Raw genomic sequence first — 18,832 nt, forward strand, 5'->3', positions numbered from 1 at the left:
CAGCAGTCATTCAGTCTGGAGTCTGAAGGTGCAGGGGGATGAATGAGAAGAAGAAAAAGCCAAGGCATGGCTTCACAATTTTGGAGACGAAACTGGAAGAAACACTTAAAGAAAGACGATTGTTTGAACAGGATGGACAGTAAGTTCCCTGAAAAAACTACTGGGCAGTGTTTGAGAGACTCCAAAGGATAGAGTGTGCTGCAGAGCTGGGTTCTGCAAGTCTGAAATCTAAAGATCAGAGACGTCTGAATTCCTGACTGCTTCAATAGGTTACGGAAACAGGAAACAACTGCATGATTCTGATCCAGACCTAAGTTTTGCCTGAAGACTAAAGGTGCTGTGAAATGAGTTTGGTTTAGTCTTGACTATATTAAATAGCTCACCTGAACCTTCTGTCTCCAAAACTAAGATTGAGTTTTTGTAGAGGTCTTGCAGATGTTACCAGTTTATTTTTTCAATCTGGACTCAGATGTGCCAAAATAACGTACTTCATCAGCAGTTTTAAGAATGCTTTTACCCTGATCAGGAGTGTAAGAAGTTGAAAACCTTCTCAGGCAGCTAATTTTCAGGGGGTCTTCTTGCCTGCCTAGCAAACAGGCTTAGAAAGTTCAGACCAGCTTTATTTCTTGGAAAACAAACACCAAAGTTGAGGATTCACTAGTCATCACATATCCAGTTTAACATCCTGAGAGGACGAATACCTTTCAAGAGAGAGACTGGGCAGATGTAATCTAGCCTATAGATCTGCAATTCCCCAAAGTTCTCCTGTGTTTTGTTGCCATCACGTATTCTCCACTCTAAGCAGGAGCAGAGCTGGATGTCTTTGAAACAAACAACCTTACAAGAGGGGGAAAATCATGAAAAAAGCCCATCTCCCCATGGCACTGAGCTCAGAGGCTCAGCACTAAACATCCGCTGGAAATCAGTCTGGAAAAACAATAAGCTCCTTTCGAAGGCGTTACTCCATGAGGGAGTTAACCAGCAATCCAGAAACCAGACTGTCATTAGGCAGCGCTAGGAACAGCTGCACAGAAAGGAATGCTCTTCAGAGGCTTCCTGACCTCCACTCAGACAGGAGCTTGCTTTAATAAGGACAGCACTTGCATGACGTCTTAGAACAACCCAAGGGGCTGAACAGAGAGACATTTATAATCATAAAAGCTGGGGATGGACTGGGATTGAATTCTCCTTTCGTATGCATCCACGTAAAATAGGAATAACTAATTTGTCTGAATCCAGCAAAGTTGCTCGGGTTTTTTTGCTTAATAGCATAGAAATCATTGTAGGCGTTCCCTGGGCAGAACATTATATGTTTATGATTATTATTCAGCATGCATCGCAGCAGCACTTAAATGTTGCAACTGCATTAGGACTCCATTGTGCTGGGTCTTGAGAGACATTAGACACAATCCCTGTTCCACAGATTGGCCATCTCAACAGACAAGACCAACAAGAAGGCAGGATTACTAGCTCCATTTTACAGAAGTAAAACTGAAGCATAGAGGAACTGAGGAAAAGGTTTATCCCTCCTATTTTCAGGCATTTAAATGCCATGTGTGAACTAGGGGACTACTACCTTGAATTTCAACATGCCCTGTTGCTTTTTTTCTATAAACAGAGACCAGTGTGATCAGACTTCTAATTTAGGGCCTTCAGGTATCTAAAGGTAGGTGAGATCAATCAGGAATTTGCTTCTGAACAATTGAATCCAGGGCTTCAGGCTTACACCGTGAGAGCAAGAATGCAATTCCTCTGGTACTCTCTTTGAACACCCCAAGTAATGGGATACCTAACACTTGAGACTATCACTGGAGATGCTGTCTGGAGCTAAAGCAACAGAAGAATTCAACTCTTCTGCCAACCTTTTCAAATTCAGCCTGGTTCTTTGATTCAAAAAACATACAACTCCTTCTTCGTCTCTTTCTGTCAATTCTCAAGTCTTATTGATAAGACAATTCAAGAGTCTCACTTGAGTATTTATCTTGTGGGAATTCAAAAACATTTCCGGTTACAAAGCATCTGATTTGCCCAGCCAAAGTCAGCAGGTTTGGCCAAAGCAGCACTGGCTTCACAAAACTGCCTTACGATTTCCTGTAAAAGTGTGTAATTCTGCATGCAAACCTTAGTTAGAAAGTTATTTTGCATCTGCAATAATCTTGAAGTGTTCTGTGAACCAGCAGCTCTTTGCTGATGAAACAGAATGAAATTTGCAAATTATTTTGGATGGGAAATTATTTTATTGTGAAGTCGCAAGGGACAAAAACTGTTCAAATCCAACAGTTTGGTTATTTGTTGTGAATCATTTCCTTGGCTCGACTTCTCAAAAAAACATAAAGGTGGGGCTTACAGAGGCACCCATCTGTGATCTAACTCTTGTCCCACTGTAATCTGTAAAACTCCCACTGATTTTAGCAGAGGCGGGGAGGGACCAGCACCGAACAGCTTTGAAGAAACACCCTAAATAAATGCTGTCTCGCTGCTTTATTGCACTGGCCAGATGGAGACATCTTAAGCTGCCTTTACATCACAATTTGATTTCCCAGTGGAGGAAATATCCTTTTTTCTTTCTCTCCCTGCCCTCCCACCTTGCTTTATGGCACCTTCTCCTGATTTTTTCAGTCCTCAATAATTATACTCCTATAAAAGGTGTTCCACTTGAAAAAATATTGGAGCATGTGAGATTTAGCTCCACTTCTCTGGCCTCGTCATAATGCAATTATCCTGAGCGCACCTTTGTGAAGAAAAGAAATGCTTTAACCTCCGTTTTATAGCTGAAGAGGAGACATTCAGAAGCTATGGACATGCTCATGGTTGCACATGAAGTCTTAGGAAGGCCTGAATCTAACACTCCCAGCCTCAAGAGCATGTGCTAACTGTAAGGTGATCATTCCTGTTTGGGCTGCTGCGGTATGCTTCTCCAGAAGTAGCTCAGAAGACTGCTCACAGCTTCTGTCTTAGGGGCTTAATACAGCAAAAAGGAGTATTGGATCCATCACATACTCTAGTGTGGGACAGAGAGTAGCAATGAAGAGGTTCAGGAAAACTTGTTCTTTGAGTACTAGGTCATTTGCACAATGTTTGCTTCAGCACACTTACATTTGGGGAATTAATCATCTATCTTTTTCGTCTTTCCAACAAATCTGGGCCTCCATGAACGTAGAAAATCTCCAACTCTGGCCAGTTGATGGTCCTATTTTGAAGCAGTCTCTACCAGAAACCTTAGGGGAAAGTGCACAGCCCTCTAACTGCAAAGTTATGGAATAATTTGCCCATGACCCATCAGTTAATGTTTGGTTTAATCTCCAGAGCAAATTTATGTATTTTTATCATGTACCCACAGATGTTTTTATTATCTGGAAGACTATCTAATCTTCTTAAGAGTCCTGCTCAGTTCTTCACCTCCCTGATAGCACCACTAACTCCATCTAAGCTAAAATTAACTTTCCAACCCACTTTTTAGTCCTCCCTTCCTTGTTTGCTCTCTCTGCTTGCCTTCCTCTGTTCTTTTTCCTTCATCCTTGCTGCTATTTATCCTGCAAGAAGAGCCCTAGAAGTTCAGTGCTCATGGCAGCTTATCCTATCAGCATGTAAGCTAGGGCTGGGATGAGTCAGGGCAATACTTACTTTCCCTGAGGTAACTGAGGTGAGACAACAGAACTTCTGTGTTGTAGACGGAGGTGGTTCGGAGGAAGTCATCCTTGTTCATTTTGCAGAGCTCCTTGCCATCCATATTCTGGAAGATGGTGGTGTCAATCTCCATTAATCCATATTCCTTTATAGCCCATTCCAGCCACTGGCGCACATGTTCCTGGGTCCATAGGGTGGGATCTGGCAGGAAAGCACAAAGGATGGTAACTATATGCAAGCCTCAAGCCTCTAGCACTCACTGTAGCCTAGTCAAAGCATTAACCATTGTTTCCACAACCAAATGTATTTAATTTACTGATTCCAATGTATTTTGCCAAGATGAACAAGTACTCTGCTATAACGAGACTCAAGGTGCATAAACTGATCACACTGACCCTCTGGCTGGGTGAGTTCTCTTGACTGTCTCCCACCTGCCTGAATCTTATACCTGTGCTTGGGAACAGTATTAGTGACATTTGACTGTGAGTTCTCTCCCTCTGGAAAAAAGCTTTCAAAAGCAAACTCATCCCTTTGAAAGAGTATGCTTGTCACAGCTCTGGTTCTGCAATGCTATGTAATTACATCAGTGCTGTATAAGTCACACCATCCCTCACAAGTGTATTACAAAGTTCCAACAGATGGCATTTTAAAGTCTGAGGATGGCGGTATTTATGGTCAGCAAAGGGACTCTGAAAAAAAATATTATTGCTTAAACAGAACAGCTTGCCATGTATCTCTGAGTCACATTTGTTCACCCTGCTGACAAGAACACAATTCTACCTCCGCTAGCCCTGTAAAACCAACACAGCTATTGGAGGGCAATGTGGATTTTATACTGTCTCATGCATCATTATCAACTGTCAGCAAAGCTCCAGCTGTGGAATCTTTATTACTGGCGATGACGTAAGAGAGAGATTGAACCCGGCTGGAGTTTCAGACCCCATGGTGATGGTTTGCTGCATCAGTAGTTAAAAAAAGAAATCATCCTTTGAGTTTTGAAAAGAGCATTAGATCAGAAAGTCCCAGCAAGAATTTGTGCCACGATACCATTTTTACGGAGTCATTTTCAGAGCATATCTGCATTTTCAGATGTTTCCTGTGCTGCTTCTCCCCATGTATTCCATTTGAAAATTTAAGCTGCAAATACATGTTCCATTGCAGCTGGAGAGGATTGTGAAGGCAAGCCTTAGCTTTGGAGACGTTTGATCTGTCCATCACAGCTGGTACATTCCTCTAAGATAAACCTCAAACACTTCAGGTCCTGAGGCAGTTGAGAAAATGGATCAGAAACATGTAGCCATCACACAGCTGGTAGCTTGTGCTTTGGGTGGGGACAAGAAATGCCTCTGCCACACATTTTATAGTGTATAATATAATGCCTTGGCCCAGAGCTGTAAACTGTGTGTGCTCGGGCTGCAGGGACCCCTTGACACAAAAGGTCAGGTTGTGGCTGTACCTGGTACATTCCTGGGCAGCTGAGTTCCAGAAAAATAGCATGAAATGGAGAAGTAAGACCAAGGAATACTGAAATTATAACTGTGACATTTCCTCACTGAATTTCTAGTAGGACCAGGTTGCTTGAAGTTGAATTTTAAACGTGAAACTTACAACCCCATATCTTTGCAAGTCTGCTTTCAGAAACAAAGATGGATTCCCTTTAAATTTTGGCAATAGCCAATTTAAAATCTGCTTTCTAAGCACTGGCAAAAGACTGCAAATTTTACAATGCAAGTATTCAGGGGAGGATTCTTTTTTTTTTTTAATTGAATGAGTTATTTGTCTTGAGTTTTGAAAAAAACCCCCAACATTTAGAGAGCATATTGAATTTGTGGTCTCCCTTTAAACAAACACTTTTGAATTTCAGATATTCGTTCAGCCTATTTATCACTGCCAAAGACATTGAATGGTCTCTGAAAAACTGCCTTCTTGAAACATGGCTTAGAGTTCATTATTATTACTATTGCAAGCCTAATGTGACATTATTCTTGCCTATCTTCACCCTAATGCGCTATAAATCTTTACTCTGGATTATATTAAAATTTCCAAATGCCTTTCTTGGATGAACTCGGCCTCATATCCTGTAGCCAGAGATCTGGGATGATGTTCATTATTGTCTTCCAAAGTCTGGTAAATCACTGCTATTTCACAAGTATCTCAAGGTTTTGATTTGTGGATGCTCATGAGGGGAAAAAAGTCCTTTTTTCCACTTTCCTTCAAAGAGGGGATTTTAAACCTTCTCTTCCACTGAGGGCACTAAAAGTCATTTCCCCTATGTCTACAACAACACTAAATTTTAGCCCACCCTTGGTCTTTTTAAATATGCATAAATAGCATGGTACAGAGCAGGATAAATGTTTCCTCTTGAATATCTTCAATAATATAATGACTAGTTGGTATCAGCTAACACCTTTCTAGGCAACGTTGACACTGAAAACATATCTGATGCTGTCACCAATTAGGTTAGCCAGTCTTTCTAAGCAGATCCTAACAACAGCTTTAATGGTACTTTGAGATTTGCTGTCAATCTCTTATTGGCTTCCCTTCACTACATTCAGTTCAAGCTTTTGCTTTTCATCCTAAATGGCAAACAAATGCTTGGGAATTGTCATCTGTTCGTGGTCAAGCCATGATCAGAAAACAGAGCTAAATTCCACGAGTACATTTCTTTCTGCCAACAGTTCATCTGCTTGAATCAGCTACAACCCTTGGTGAAACCCTCACAACACTGGGTGAAAAGCTGCACCCCTTGAAATCAGTGGAAGTTTCGGTACGGAAATTGGGCCAGGGCTTGGCTCATAATATCTCCGCTGCTGGAAAGTTCCTGGGCTAGCCTGTTTATATCTATGGTGTTTATAAACTTTGTGGGGAAAAGACTCCCTCTCATTCCAGATTCAGACTTCACCAGTTCAGTTGCCTGCCACAGCAGCTCTCATCCTTGACTGTCCAAATGCATCTAATGCATCCTGCCAATTTCAGAGAGCAGATGTGGATATCAAATACAAACAGAGAACTGGACAGGAATGTTTCTGTGTAACAGTTTTTGGAAGGATTATGTAGTTCCTGCAAAATATAATTTTTCTGGTTTTCTACTTCTAACAAAAAAATGAAAACAAAATAGCTCATTTTGAATCAATACGACATGAAAGTGCATCTGGATCCTGCAGAACATCATGGGAGTTATAATCTGGGTCCACTTCATGCTTATTCTTGCCTATGAACTGCACTCTTTGATCATACTATGCGTGTCCCAGGAAGCACTGCAGATTCTCGTCTAACACATGACAGGAGATGGATTTGGTTCAACAAACTAAAACAACACTTCATTCCAGAAAAAAAAAAAAAAGAGGAAGAAGAAGAACTAATTATCCACTTCTTATTCTGCTTCAAGGTAGAACATACACTGGGACACGGGAAATTCCCACTAGCCAGAAACTCTGATGTTTTCCTTACTTTTTACATGGTTTGTAAGAAAGAGAATTCCTCAGAGAGTGGTTAAAGAAGCCTTATCTGTTATTTAAGACAGTGCAAGGAAATACGACACAAAGAATTCGACGGCGGTGGTACCTGCTGGGACAATGACTCTCCTCTCATTGGTGGTCATGTTGGGAGGAGGCCCATTCTTCTCATCCATGTAGGTGCTGTAACTCATTGGGTTGGACTCTGTCCCTGTTCCGACGAGTTTGCTGCATTTGTTCACACTACAGTCTACAGGGGACTCCCTGAAATGCAAAAGGAAACAGATGACTTGTCATTATTATGCACCTTTCATCCCTGCTGTAGCAGAAGGAGGTTTGGGTTACAGAAATGGCAAATATCCCAAAGGTGAAAAGTTAAGGGGAGTTTCTTTACATGTGGGAGAGGCCAGTCCCGGCCTGTCACATGAATGTCATAAGGTGATCTATGAATCACAAGTCTCATGGAGAGGATCTTTGATAATGAAACCAGTTGGGGAAAGAGAGTTGGAGGTTCAAAAAAGAGGGACTTTCAGACAAAGGCAATGGTAGCTGTAAGGCCATACTCAATACCTCTGAAATATCAAAACTCACGAACCAGGTAAAAAGCAAGTGCCTATCCCGTAAGTCTATTGGTTACACCCCTCACTCCCCCTTCATCTGTTATTGCTCAGTTGCATTTTAGCAATCCTTCAGACACAGCTTGATGGTCTAGGAGCCCTTGTTGGACTATTTCACTCTTGCATTGTGTTAAAAACAACCCTGCACACCATCTTTCTGTTGCAGTGGAGTCTGTTAATTGACAGAAAGGCTGTACTTCTCACCTCATGACCTAAGGCATTTCTGCAGAGCTAATCAGAAATAGATACACCTCCTTTCATTTCATTAACAAAGAACACAAAATTCCCATGCCAGAATGACAGGATAGTCACAAGAGAATACTACAATATTAGCATGGTATCTAAAGAGTCTTATTTATACAGGGCTGAATGTAACTGATCTTGTCTGTTCTTAACAGTTAAAACAGTCCCAGGCTTGTCTACCACTTGGATAGGAAATCTAGAAATCTTAGGTGCCTTAGGCGTGAGTCAAGAACTTCAGACCACAGAAACTGTGTGTGAAAAAGTCTCTGGCTCCAGTTTTACTTCTGAGGTGATGGAGTGATGAGGAGGGAACATTTAGCAACTCAGGTGGCACTGTGCTAAGACCTGGACTACATGCAGACCCTTGGCAAGCAATAGGCTTTCTCTGTCCTGCTCTGGGAGAATTACGAGCCTCCAAACCACAGATAGGGAGCACAGATTTTGTTTTTCTCCAGCTGCAGTAGGAAGTCATGCTTTTAGCTTTAGAGGTCACTTAAAATACCAGTCCACAGCCTGCCACAGGCACACAGCACATCCCAGCTCTGAAGAACGTACCAGGGAAGGGCAGCATTATTGCCCTCACCTCTACAAGGGTGCGTTAGTGTGCAATCTCTGTGCAAAGTGAGCACAGAGCCTATACCCACTGCAGTTCAGTCCACTGCTTTAGGTGCGCAGCTGTCCTTCTTCCCTGCAAGAAGCAAAGTCGTCTGGGAGGAAACTGTTCGCTGAAGGGTAAGAGCTATGACAGTGCACCAAATCCCACCCTCTGAGTCCAGCTGGCAAGACTTCCAAGTTTGGACACTAAACAAATTTGTTTCTTAATCTGAATGGTGGGGGAGGGAGAAATTACTGAAATTCAGTTATCATGGCTGGGAGATAAATGCTCCACCGAGATATTCTAAGGCAGATGGTAATTTTTTCCTCATGTCTTACTGAGGGAATGTTGCTTGAAAATGGAAATAAGATGTATAACTTACACATGTTCGAATTTAAGGTTTTACTATTTCGCCTACTGTTTTTCCAGGCAGGGAACCAAAATCCGCCTTCAGAGAGGCAAACTGCTGAAGGTTTAATGTCCCCGTGGCAGTCAAAGGAGAGTCTGAGCAACTGCAGGGACACCAGGGTTTTCACAGGGAATGTGATCATTTCTAACTTTCTGTTGAAATACTCTGTGTCAGGTGTTAAATGCTGCCTGTACTGGCAGAGAAAAAGCCCTGAAGCAGCACAAAGGTTCTTATTCTTTCCTGAGGTACGGGCTGTCCTGAGAAGACTCGGTGAAACGGCAAGAGCATCCATGCTTCAGGGTGTCAGATTCTGTTCAGCTTAGTGCTCACCGTCCCTGGGAGGTGACCAACCTCCTCGCCCGCCCGGCCTGGAGACCAGGTGCTGACTTTAAATGGTATGAGCAGCCCAGCTGGTGGGGCAGACCTGAACACACACATCCCCACGTATGGTTTGGGATTAAGTTCTCCCTCCTTCAGACATAACAGTAAAATTTTCTTCGCGTTCCCTGCAGTCAGCAGGTCCCAGGTGCTAGCGGTGCTGGCACAACTACCTGCTGCCTAAGGTCCTTCTTAGGGGTTCACTCCCACCCCCCCTGCTCGGTCATTAAATTTCCCTGGAAAATAACCCCCGCAGCTGAGATACACACTATCTGTGGTAAAATACTTACATGTATACTACTCGTACAGAACTATAGGATATATCCAGACTCTCAGATCATAACATCTTCTAAAAAGCTTATCTGCCTAGGAGTATACATGCTTTCTACTGGCATGAAATGACACCAGTGAAAAGACCACAGGGTCCCTGGCGGTCTCTATTCTCCCTGCTAAGTATCACACACATTCACATGACCGATACAGCAAAGTAACAAAAAAAACACCAACACTGTAAGATATCTCCTCGGCGGTTTTGTGATGATTTTTCACTTTGCAGACTCTTGGCTTGGCAGTTAGGACCCTGCCTATCCTCTGCCTTGCTCTGTATGTCTCCGCAGTCAAAACCAGACAACCAAGTCTAAGAGACAGATCAGAAAAGAAGTTTAAGTGACTGAGGTGCCCTTACCAACCACTGATTTACCACTGTGGGAAGAGAAGCCACTCTCTTAACCCTGCAGGACGTTAAACGTGCTCCGTGTACCTGACAGGGTTGTGTCTGTGTGGCTGTATAGACACCTCCCTTCCCTCTGAGGAAGTTTTCAGGATGGTTGGATCCAGAGCTAACCCCAGTGGAAATCTGATAGCAGAAGGACAGACATAACTGGGAATAGCATTACCAAAACTTAGCTGGGCAGGAGACCGAACTGTCCTTATGAAAAACACCATGAAATTTTTAGTGACGGCAAGCGGGAAGATCCTTACTTTTGTGTCCTCTGTAACCCAACATTTCCTACCAGATCCAAATGGAGCCTTTTATTGGGAAATGAGACAGCACTACCAGACTGAATTGTCTTCGCAGCTTCTGGATGCCCATTACTGCACTGCCCCAGCCTAAGATGAGGGATTTAACAGTATCCCAGGAGAAGGTAGGTGTAGCTGTGGGCAACACAGAGAAGAATTCAGTGTGGGGAACAACTACAGTATCAAATGAGAACAGGGAGCTGTGAGCCATGAATAGTGTATTCATTGAATATAGCTCCCTTCTTAGTTCATGCATCACCCACAAGCAGACTTAGATTTATATAAAGATTTCCTCATTATTTGAAATGGTTTGTGCGAGGGGATTTCAGATGCCAGATTAAATCCTTGACTTTTCACAGAGACCTCAGACATTCAAGTGGCCATACATGTTGGACTTGCTCAGGTTCTGGGGCAGAAAACGCTGTAGATCTACTAAGGTAAATGGATATAGGCTGCTTTCACAAGATCTCTTAAGTGTATTCAGTGTGGCAGTGACAGAGTCCAAGGAATATGAAGCAGTACTCATTCCCACTGTCTGTCCAAAGACTCTTCGTTCCAGCAGCTCCAGTGGCAGTCTCTGGGGATGCCAAGAGCTTGGTGTTTTGGGAAAGTTTATGCTAGACTGGCCAAAATGCACAAGCAGCTAGCCTGGCATTGACTAATAAATCCTCTGTACAGCTTCAGCCTGTGTTCCAGATACCTGAAAATAAAGCAATTACTGTCCCAGGGCCTCTGTCTAGGAATCACCTTTGGCTTTCATTCGAAAGAGCAAAATAAGGGATTTCAGTGATTTCTGAACCTGACTCAGCTGCGGTCAGTGTGATATTTCCTCCTTCTTTCTACTCCTTTCTTCCTATCTCTTCATTCCTCCTCTCTTCCCATCTTCTTTTCTTTTTAAATTTGCCACTTTTTGGTTTAAGTCCCCATTTGGTCATCTCAACTTTAATCTTTACACTTGAAATTAGATTTTAATTTTTTTGTTGTTCAATGAAGGAAATAACAACAGACATGCTGTGATTCTGCTTGTGGTTCCCTCTCACAGGCAGGGAACAGAGCTATCAGGGCAGAATCACAGCTCCTCAAAACTCGCATCTAACTGCCCTTTAATGCTGCCTCTCCCCCTGCTCTCAGGAATGCCTCAGGAGGAGGTTCACACTGAAAAAGACTGCAAGTCTGCAGAAAGAAGGGACAGCTGTAAAAAGGATGGAAAAAGACATAGAGGTTACAAAACTCAAACTGCATGAGGAAAGCACAGAGGCTCAGTAGGGTCTAAAAGAATTGTGTATATCACATACAGGTAAATGCAAACAGTAGGTAATTAATTGCACAGTCTGCTGCTCTGGCTGGGGACTAGAACAACACAGCGAATCCCACTAGAGGGCTCACACGCTACTTAAAGGGGCTTTTTATTCTAGACATCATAGATGGTCTCTTTGTTTTGTTTTGAGAAAATTATTGTAGCATAAAAATGTTCTGAGATCCCTGAACCTTAGCATTATTTTAATATTCTGAAGCAAGAGAACATCTCCAAAGCATTTGCAAAGCACTGACTTCATTATTTCAGCTAGACAAAATTGGTAACATCAGCTGGAACTACACAGTGAAGTTTGCCCACAATCATGTACACATCCAGCCCATTAGAATATTCTTTCACATTTGAAGATCATACAAATTTTGTAACGACCTTTTAAAAATCACTCTCTGAGTTTAGCTACGAATGCAGATCTGTAGTAACTCAGTAAATACAGTCAAAATTTGGAACATCTGTTGTTTGGTTCATTCTTTGCATTTGGAATTTATGTAAAATATAAGGAAAAATCAATTATTAAAATGGACTGTAAATTGGGTTAAACTTTACCCAGCATTTTTCTAAATAATCCTCCTCCTTTATTAGTTGGAATTTAAAATGTGAAAGATTTTTGGTTTTTTAAAAATATAAATTATCATATTTATATCACAAAAGCTTCTAAAGGTCCCAACAGAAATCCAGGCCTAGTATGTTGGGAACTGTACAAGCACTTTGTAGGAGACAGATCTTTCCCTGAATGGGCTATAAATGAAATAAACAAAAGATACAAACTCAGCAAAGAAGAAAGACTGCAAGCCACGCTTCCAGTCCCCAAATGGATGCAGAAAGATGAATGGTATACAGAACATCTTGCAGTAAAACTATGGAAAAGCTGGACTTCTATTTTTTGTGTGTAACAGGTCAGTGCTACAAATACAAGACTATTTCCCTTTCCCAATGCCTAAGGGGGTGTAAGAAGCACAAGGATTTTAATTTTTCTATGTTGGATTTTAACTGCCTTGTGTTTGGACACTAATCACTGCGAAACACAAATGTAGCACTGGGTTTTGTCCTGAGCAAGCAGCTGTCTGTGAAGGCAAGGACAGATTTTGAGGCCATATACTGCATCCAGGTCTGGTAATACTAGAAACTTTCACAAAATTTCTACTTCTGAATCTTGCAGTAATACAGAAGTCCCATCTTCTCCCCTAAAACACAGATCTCTGCCATTGCCTGAATATCCCCTATACACAGTTAGCATGCAGTTATCTGGGAAACTCTTTCCAATTTGGGAGTAAACCAGGAAAACTTGCCATGGGGTAGAAGGCTGGTCAGGGTTTCCATGTTGTTTAGCACTTGGAGGGGTGGCTCTGCAAAACAGGCTTGGAGAGGTTCTTCAAAGACCCCTTCTCCCACTCTGCTGAGGACCAAACCAACTCATCACGCTATACCTCATGGCAGTCAGACCTGCTTCTGGTTGCTAAGAAAAAGAAGAAAAGCTGGACACTGTCTCTTGCCGTCATCCAGCTCCCTCCACTGTCAGGTTTCCTATAGCTTTATCACTCCCCAGAGTACATAAACCATTCTCCTGACAAGCAGAAAATGCTAGCGCTTCAAGTACAGGTGAAGCACAGAATAAAGGCTGCTCCCTCTAATGAGGCAGCTGGAACCCAGTAAGAGAGTGTGCTTGAAAAACAAGAGAGAGAAGGAGAGGCAGAGAGAGAGGGAGGGGGAATAGGTTTTGTTATTCAGTCAGCAGTTCAAGTTAATTTGTATTGAGATTGGTGTTTGCCGCTCAGATGGTGTGTCAGTTTTGCCAGGCAGCTGACGAGCAGAGGGACAAGCAGAGGGACTGGAGTGGCCCAACCCACAACAATGAACTGTGATGGACGTATGGGGAAAGGGCAAATTTTTAGCCATGAATAGGACGAGAAGATGGGTAACTCAGATGAATGTTCCCATTTCTTGGGTGGATTGGACCTCTTGTGCTAATAAGTTATCAAAAGGCAAGCCTGGAAGCTATTTCAGAGCTTAGTTTTGACATTCAAAACAGTCTTTTCTTTTTTTCCTAACAGGTTGGGAAGTTGTTACGCCTCTTCTAGAGAGACTGAGGACACTTAGTTTCTGCCTAAGAATCTTGTAGCCTTGAGCAAGCCCATAAAGAAGGACTTCCTTTTTGCCCAGAATAAACACACTTCTGGAGGGCTTTTTTCCATGGGTATCAGAGCACTTACAGTTGTTAATGAATCAGTTTGTCAAAGCAGTATTATTTCCCTTTTTTTTCTGAGCAGATGAGGAAATTGTAACACAAAGATCACAATGGAAGGACACCCTGACACAGTTCATTCCAAGTCCATGCAATACACATACAACGAGAATGTTACATAAACTTTTGGACATAGAAGTACAACACACATGCAGAATCCATAGAGAACATGTGCTTACAGGATCTGAAAAGCACAAATATGTGTTGCGTGCAACAGGACTACTTGCTCCCTTGGCCCTCCAAAATTTGCTGGAGTGAGACAGACAAGTAGCATAATGGGAGGAAACACTGTGTTGGTCTGACACTATGGGTGTGAGCAACTGATGCAATGCTAGAAAGGGAGTCCTCACATGATCGTGGGAGCGTGTTGCCTGTGCCATATGTGAGGCTGATTCGGCCACCTCAGTTCTCATGACTGGTTCACCTCTCTGCAGGATGGAGAGGTCAGACCTGCACAGCACCATGCACAAGCCTTGCTCGTTTGCTCAGGATCCCACTCTGCATTGCCCTCTTGAAGAATTTAGGGATAGCTTAAGAAGACTAGCTTTGGTAGCCAAAGGTAGTCCTTGTGACTATCAAAAAAGCCAAACTTGCAGGTACTTTCAAGATCCATCCTTTTGCCTGTGTTATGCAGGGATGGTGTTTTTCAGGAAATAACTAATTTTCCCATGTTTCAGGCTCAACTCTGAGACTGGAAGCACTAGTGCAAAAATCTGTGTAGTTCTTATGAAGTCCAGAAATGATACTAAGGTACAACTGGGGCAAGATCAAATTCAGTCTACAAATGATCACTGTCAAAGACCAACTGACGCAAAGACCTTTATCTTATAGTAAAATCAGCATCTACTGTATACTTACGAGGAAAAAAAATATGCTGCTGTTTCAAGTCTTTAACACCATCATCTCACTACAGAAGTCTGAAAGTGCGAGGCTGCTTTCTGTTTCAAACTCTACACTTTGCTAGGTTCTCAGAAACCAGGAAAATAGGCTGTTACAGAAGCCCTAAACTAATCCTAAAGAAGAAACTCCCTTGATTGTTTAACTGTCCTGTATTAACATTGTACAAATGTTAGAGATGTTTGTGACTTTGAAATTAAAATCAAATTTAAAATTAATATGATCTCTAAAACCTAATGCTAAAAAATAAAATAGTTTTTCTTTATTTTATATATTTAGAACTGAAAAAAAATTGTAATTTCTACACCTAAAGATTTTCTCCAAGAGGTGAAATTTTTTCCTAGGCTTTGGACTTGTAGAAATGTTTTTCAAAGAGACAACCTGAGCTGCGATAGTAAAAAGGTTTCAAGTCTTTGAATTTCTCATTGAACAGGGAAATGATCCATCTCCCCCAGCAATAACTATAAATGATGGGGAGCAGGCCTCCTACCTATTTGGCTAAAAGCTGTAGAGGACACATCACAACCAGTGTCCCTCTGATGGTTAATGTCACTGCTCAAATCTACTCCTGAACTCTCTTTTTCACCAGTGGTCGCATATATTCACACAGAAGACCCGGGTATATGCCTTTTGTTTTGTTACACCTCATAGACTGCCAAAAAGGACCTCAGTCTCCTCTTTTTCCCTTCTCCATCAAGCAGCTCTCCAGTTTCATATGGTTGCTTCTGCCTTGACGGAGCACGAATCTAGTTACAGATGCAGTAAGAAGTGCCCTCCAGTGAAGCGCATAGAGTCCATTAGTGCAGCTTTCACTAGCTTCACTCTGGAGCACTGGTATAAACACCAGCTACTACTGCATGACCGACTCCATCTTCAGGAGCCCCTTGAACCATGGCACATTCGTGGGATGCTGAACTAAGTGATGAAATGTGTAATTTACAACAGTGTTTGCAGCATGAACGCTCTCCTGGCAGTCTCATGTCCCAGTCTGCACAGTGTTCATGGAGACTGGTAGATATGAATGACACAGAACTGCTAGAGCAAGATCCTCAGGCCATTAAAAAATGAGTGACAAAGGAACTCCAGGGGCAGCTGGATGGGGTCCTACACAAAGAGTGGAGTTTGTTGATAGGCAGGACAAGAGCATGAATGGACGATACAGGCTTTGCTTTTATTTAAGATTCAGTAGATGTGGAAAGGGTCTTTCCTTACCTTGATCCATTCATGTGGTCATATTCCCTTTTTACATTGACCCGGACGGGCTGATTAATCCACTCCTGCTGAGGTGGCAAAGGGTTGATTTTGTGCGGCTGGCCATAGTCAGGGTTCCCTGAGGCTGTCATATCTGCCTTGGGGAGGTGAGTGGCAGCGCCGTACGTGGAGTCAAAGAGGGACTGGTCGTCGCTCACCACCGACAGAGCCTCCTGAGGAGAAAAAAAACCCAAGTGCTCAGAGTCATGACTAAACTAGTAACTCCACTTTTATTCTCTCTTTGAGCTGGTGAGCACCTGCAAGGGCCCCACAGCTGCCCAGCGCTGTCTGAAATTGCCATCTGCCAGGATTGCAGATTGAATCAGATTCTTTGGGGTCCATTAACCCGTATGCAAAACCAGTGGGTTACTTTGCTAGCTGCTGTGTTGCTCTGGGTGGAGCAAGAATTAAGGTTATCTTGACTTCTGCAAACAGTAAAGGTGGCTGTTAGGTGATATATCCTTCTCGTTGCTTGCTGTAAGCAGCTTCATCTGCAATTTCATAGTTATCTGCCCACCTGCCTGCACTTGCTGGTCCAAAACCAACCAAAGAGATATGTAGTATGTAACATTTCTGGAGTGTCATTTGAAGGTCTATACATCTTCTTTCAAAGGGTTTTGTGTGGTGTTTATATTTTGAGGTTACTAGTGAAGGAGAAGCAGTCAGTACAGGTCAGAGTTATGGGTGTTAGTGGTGGGATAAAAAATGCATTACTTTACACTTTTTGTTTATTTTGTGGGAAGTGTAGGACTGGTGAGTTACCAAACTGTGCATTTCTAGAAATGCTTAAAAACAGGAAATTGTTATCCTTTTTTTTTTTCCTGCTGAAACTCCAAATGTTGACAAAAAGTTTTGACTATCAATTTCCTTGCATTGATGCGCTTGGGTTTTCTAAATGAAGCATGCCAGGCTCATAAAGGCTTTGGCACAGTCCTGCCTTATTCAAAGTGCATCTGACAAGGTCTGCATGTTCTTTATGGAGCTAAGTTAACCGCACATAACACAGCTGCCATTATGGCTGGCAAGCCAGAAACTGAACGAGGAACCTCCCAAACTAAAAGCACACACTACTTTAACGTGAGTTAATGGAGCAGACCTCTGAAACAAAGGCAGCAACAGACTCACCCACTCTGTGGACCCAGCATTCAAAAGACCCGTAACATTGATGTGTATGCAGCAGTGGGTTACCTGTGAATGTACAGACACTGTCTTTGCTTTGAAAGCTGGTGTGTTGCTCAACCCTCAGTGCTCAAAATACACAGGAGACAGTCCACATCACAAGCTTTTCAATGTAATAAATTACTGCTCTCTCCCCGCCTCCCCCCCAGTAGTTGTTTCTGAGGTTAGTTTTGCAAATTCTTCCATAACCAGGGAGAGAAACAGAAATTCTGAAAACTTAGAAAAGTGCAGCTGCTGGAATCCTCCAATTACTCAAGAATCTAAGTGCAAATCAGATATGACCAGGCTCATGATATCATCACAAAAAATGTCAATACTTAGAGTCTACTGGGTAAACATGAGAGTCCCTCTCCGCTTGAAATTAACCCACTTATTTAGAAAGAGTCAGGTCAGTGCTCTGCATTTACAAATATCAGCAATTTTCTATCTCTCATCTCAGATCACGTAACAAAACCAGAAAAGCCTGAGTAGCCTAGAATTTAAGTGGGCCTGACTCAGCTTGAATTTGGAGGAACCCTCAAACATCTGCGTAAGTCCTGCTGAAATTACAGTATTTGCTATAAAAATTCTGTGAGCAACCTCTCACACTGATCAGCAGAGATGGCTACAGCCTTTCAGCAACAAAAATGAGAGCTTTTACCCCACACTGCCTAATGCTGTGTGTTGCAAGGAGCTCATATTGTGTTCATCCTTTCCAACAGCTTTTTTGTAGTGGATGCACAACTTTTCAAAAGTACTCCCTCCCTTTTTCTGCTTTAATTAGAGTAAGCTAGGGAGTGGAAGGTGCCCCTCGGAAGAATTTCCTTGTGGTGCAACCCTGTGTGATCACAGCCTTGTGTCAGAAACTCCTTAAAGGGTTTGAGACTACCTCCAGGCTATAAACTTTGCCTGTGTCGAAAGGTACAAGAACACGAGATCTTCTGGTGGCAGCTCTTAGAAGGGAGCAAGCTTTTCCATCACAGGTAAGGATATAGTGACTTGCTGCTTCTCTGATTTACTGAAGTCAGAATGACAGGCAGGGGTTCCTAAATGACACATCTTCTGTAAGTCTCCGCTTCCTTTCAGTACAAAAAATGTGGGGTTCCCTGCATTATGGCATGAGGTAGTAGGTGAACCGCAAATACCTGGGGTGCTGGACTAATTTATGACTCTCTAGACCCAGTCTCAGCTATGCATCTTACTGGTCAGAGGCAAGGAAACCATGAGTACCACTGCAAATTCATGAAATAAAATTTTTAAATGTTTGGTTTTCGAGATTTCCAGTCTAACAACATACACAAAGTTGGGATTTTTTAAGGAAACAATATCTGAGGTAATGCTTTTTCTGCCTAAAGCCATTTTTCTTCCAAAGAAAGGTTCTGATGGAAAAAAATTGGAAAGCAGGGATCTTTCCGGCTAACTGCCCTCCCCCCCCGCCAAAAAAACCCCAAAAACAAACCCAAAAACCCAAACCCCAACAAAAACCTCACCCCAAAGAACTGTGCTAGACTAGGATCAATGATTAGGGCTGCATCCAAGTACAACTATCTTTACATACACAGGCAAATACACACTTTTCTCTGATATACAGAATATCTGATGGAGAAGCCTGCCTCCTGAGATAAGGA

The 18,832-nt window shown here is 42.5% G+C and overlaps 1 protein-coding gene across 5 annotated transcripts in view; it reads right to left on the reverse strand.

The window, feature by feature from the left end:
* FLI1 (Fli-1 proto-oncogene, ETS transcription factor) overlaps positions 1-18,832 on the reverse strand; it is an 88,883-nt gene that overhangs the window by 21,776 nt on the left and 48,275 nt on the right. For all 5 annotated transcript variants that reach the window (XM_069788205.1, XM_069788204.1, XM_069788208.1 and 2 more), the window contains 3 exons: positions 16,008-16,219; positions 7,192-7,346; positions 3,625-3,828 (listed from right to left, as the gene is read on the reverse strand). In XM_069788205.1, the coding sequence (XP_069644306.1) occupies positions 3,625-3,828; positions 7,192-7,346; positions 16,008-16,219 (571 nt within the window). The remainder of the gene's footprint in view (positions 1-3,624; positions 3,829-7,191; positions 7,347-16,007; positions 16,220-18,832) is intronic.

Source organism: Haliaeetus albicilla, chromosome 7 (genome assembly GCF_947461875.1).
Source record: "Haliaeetus albicilla chromosome 7, bHalAlb1.1, whole genome shotgun sequence".
Taxonomy (NCBI): Eukaryota; Metazoa; Chordata; class Aves; order Accipitriformes; family Accipitridae; genus Haliaeetus; species Haliaeetus albicilla.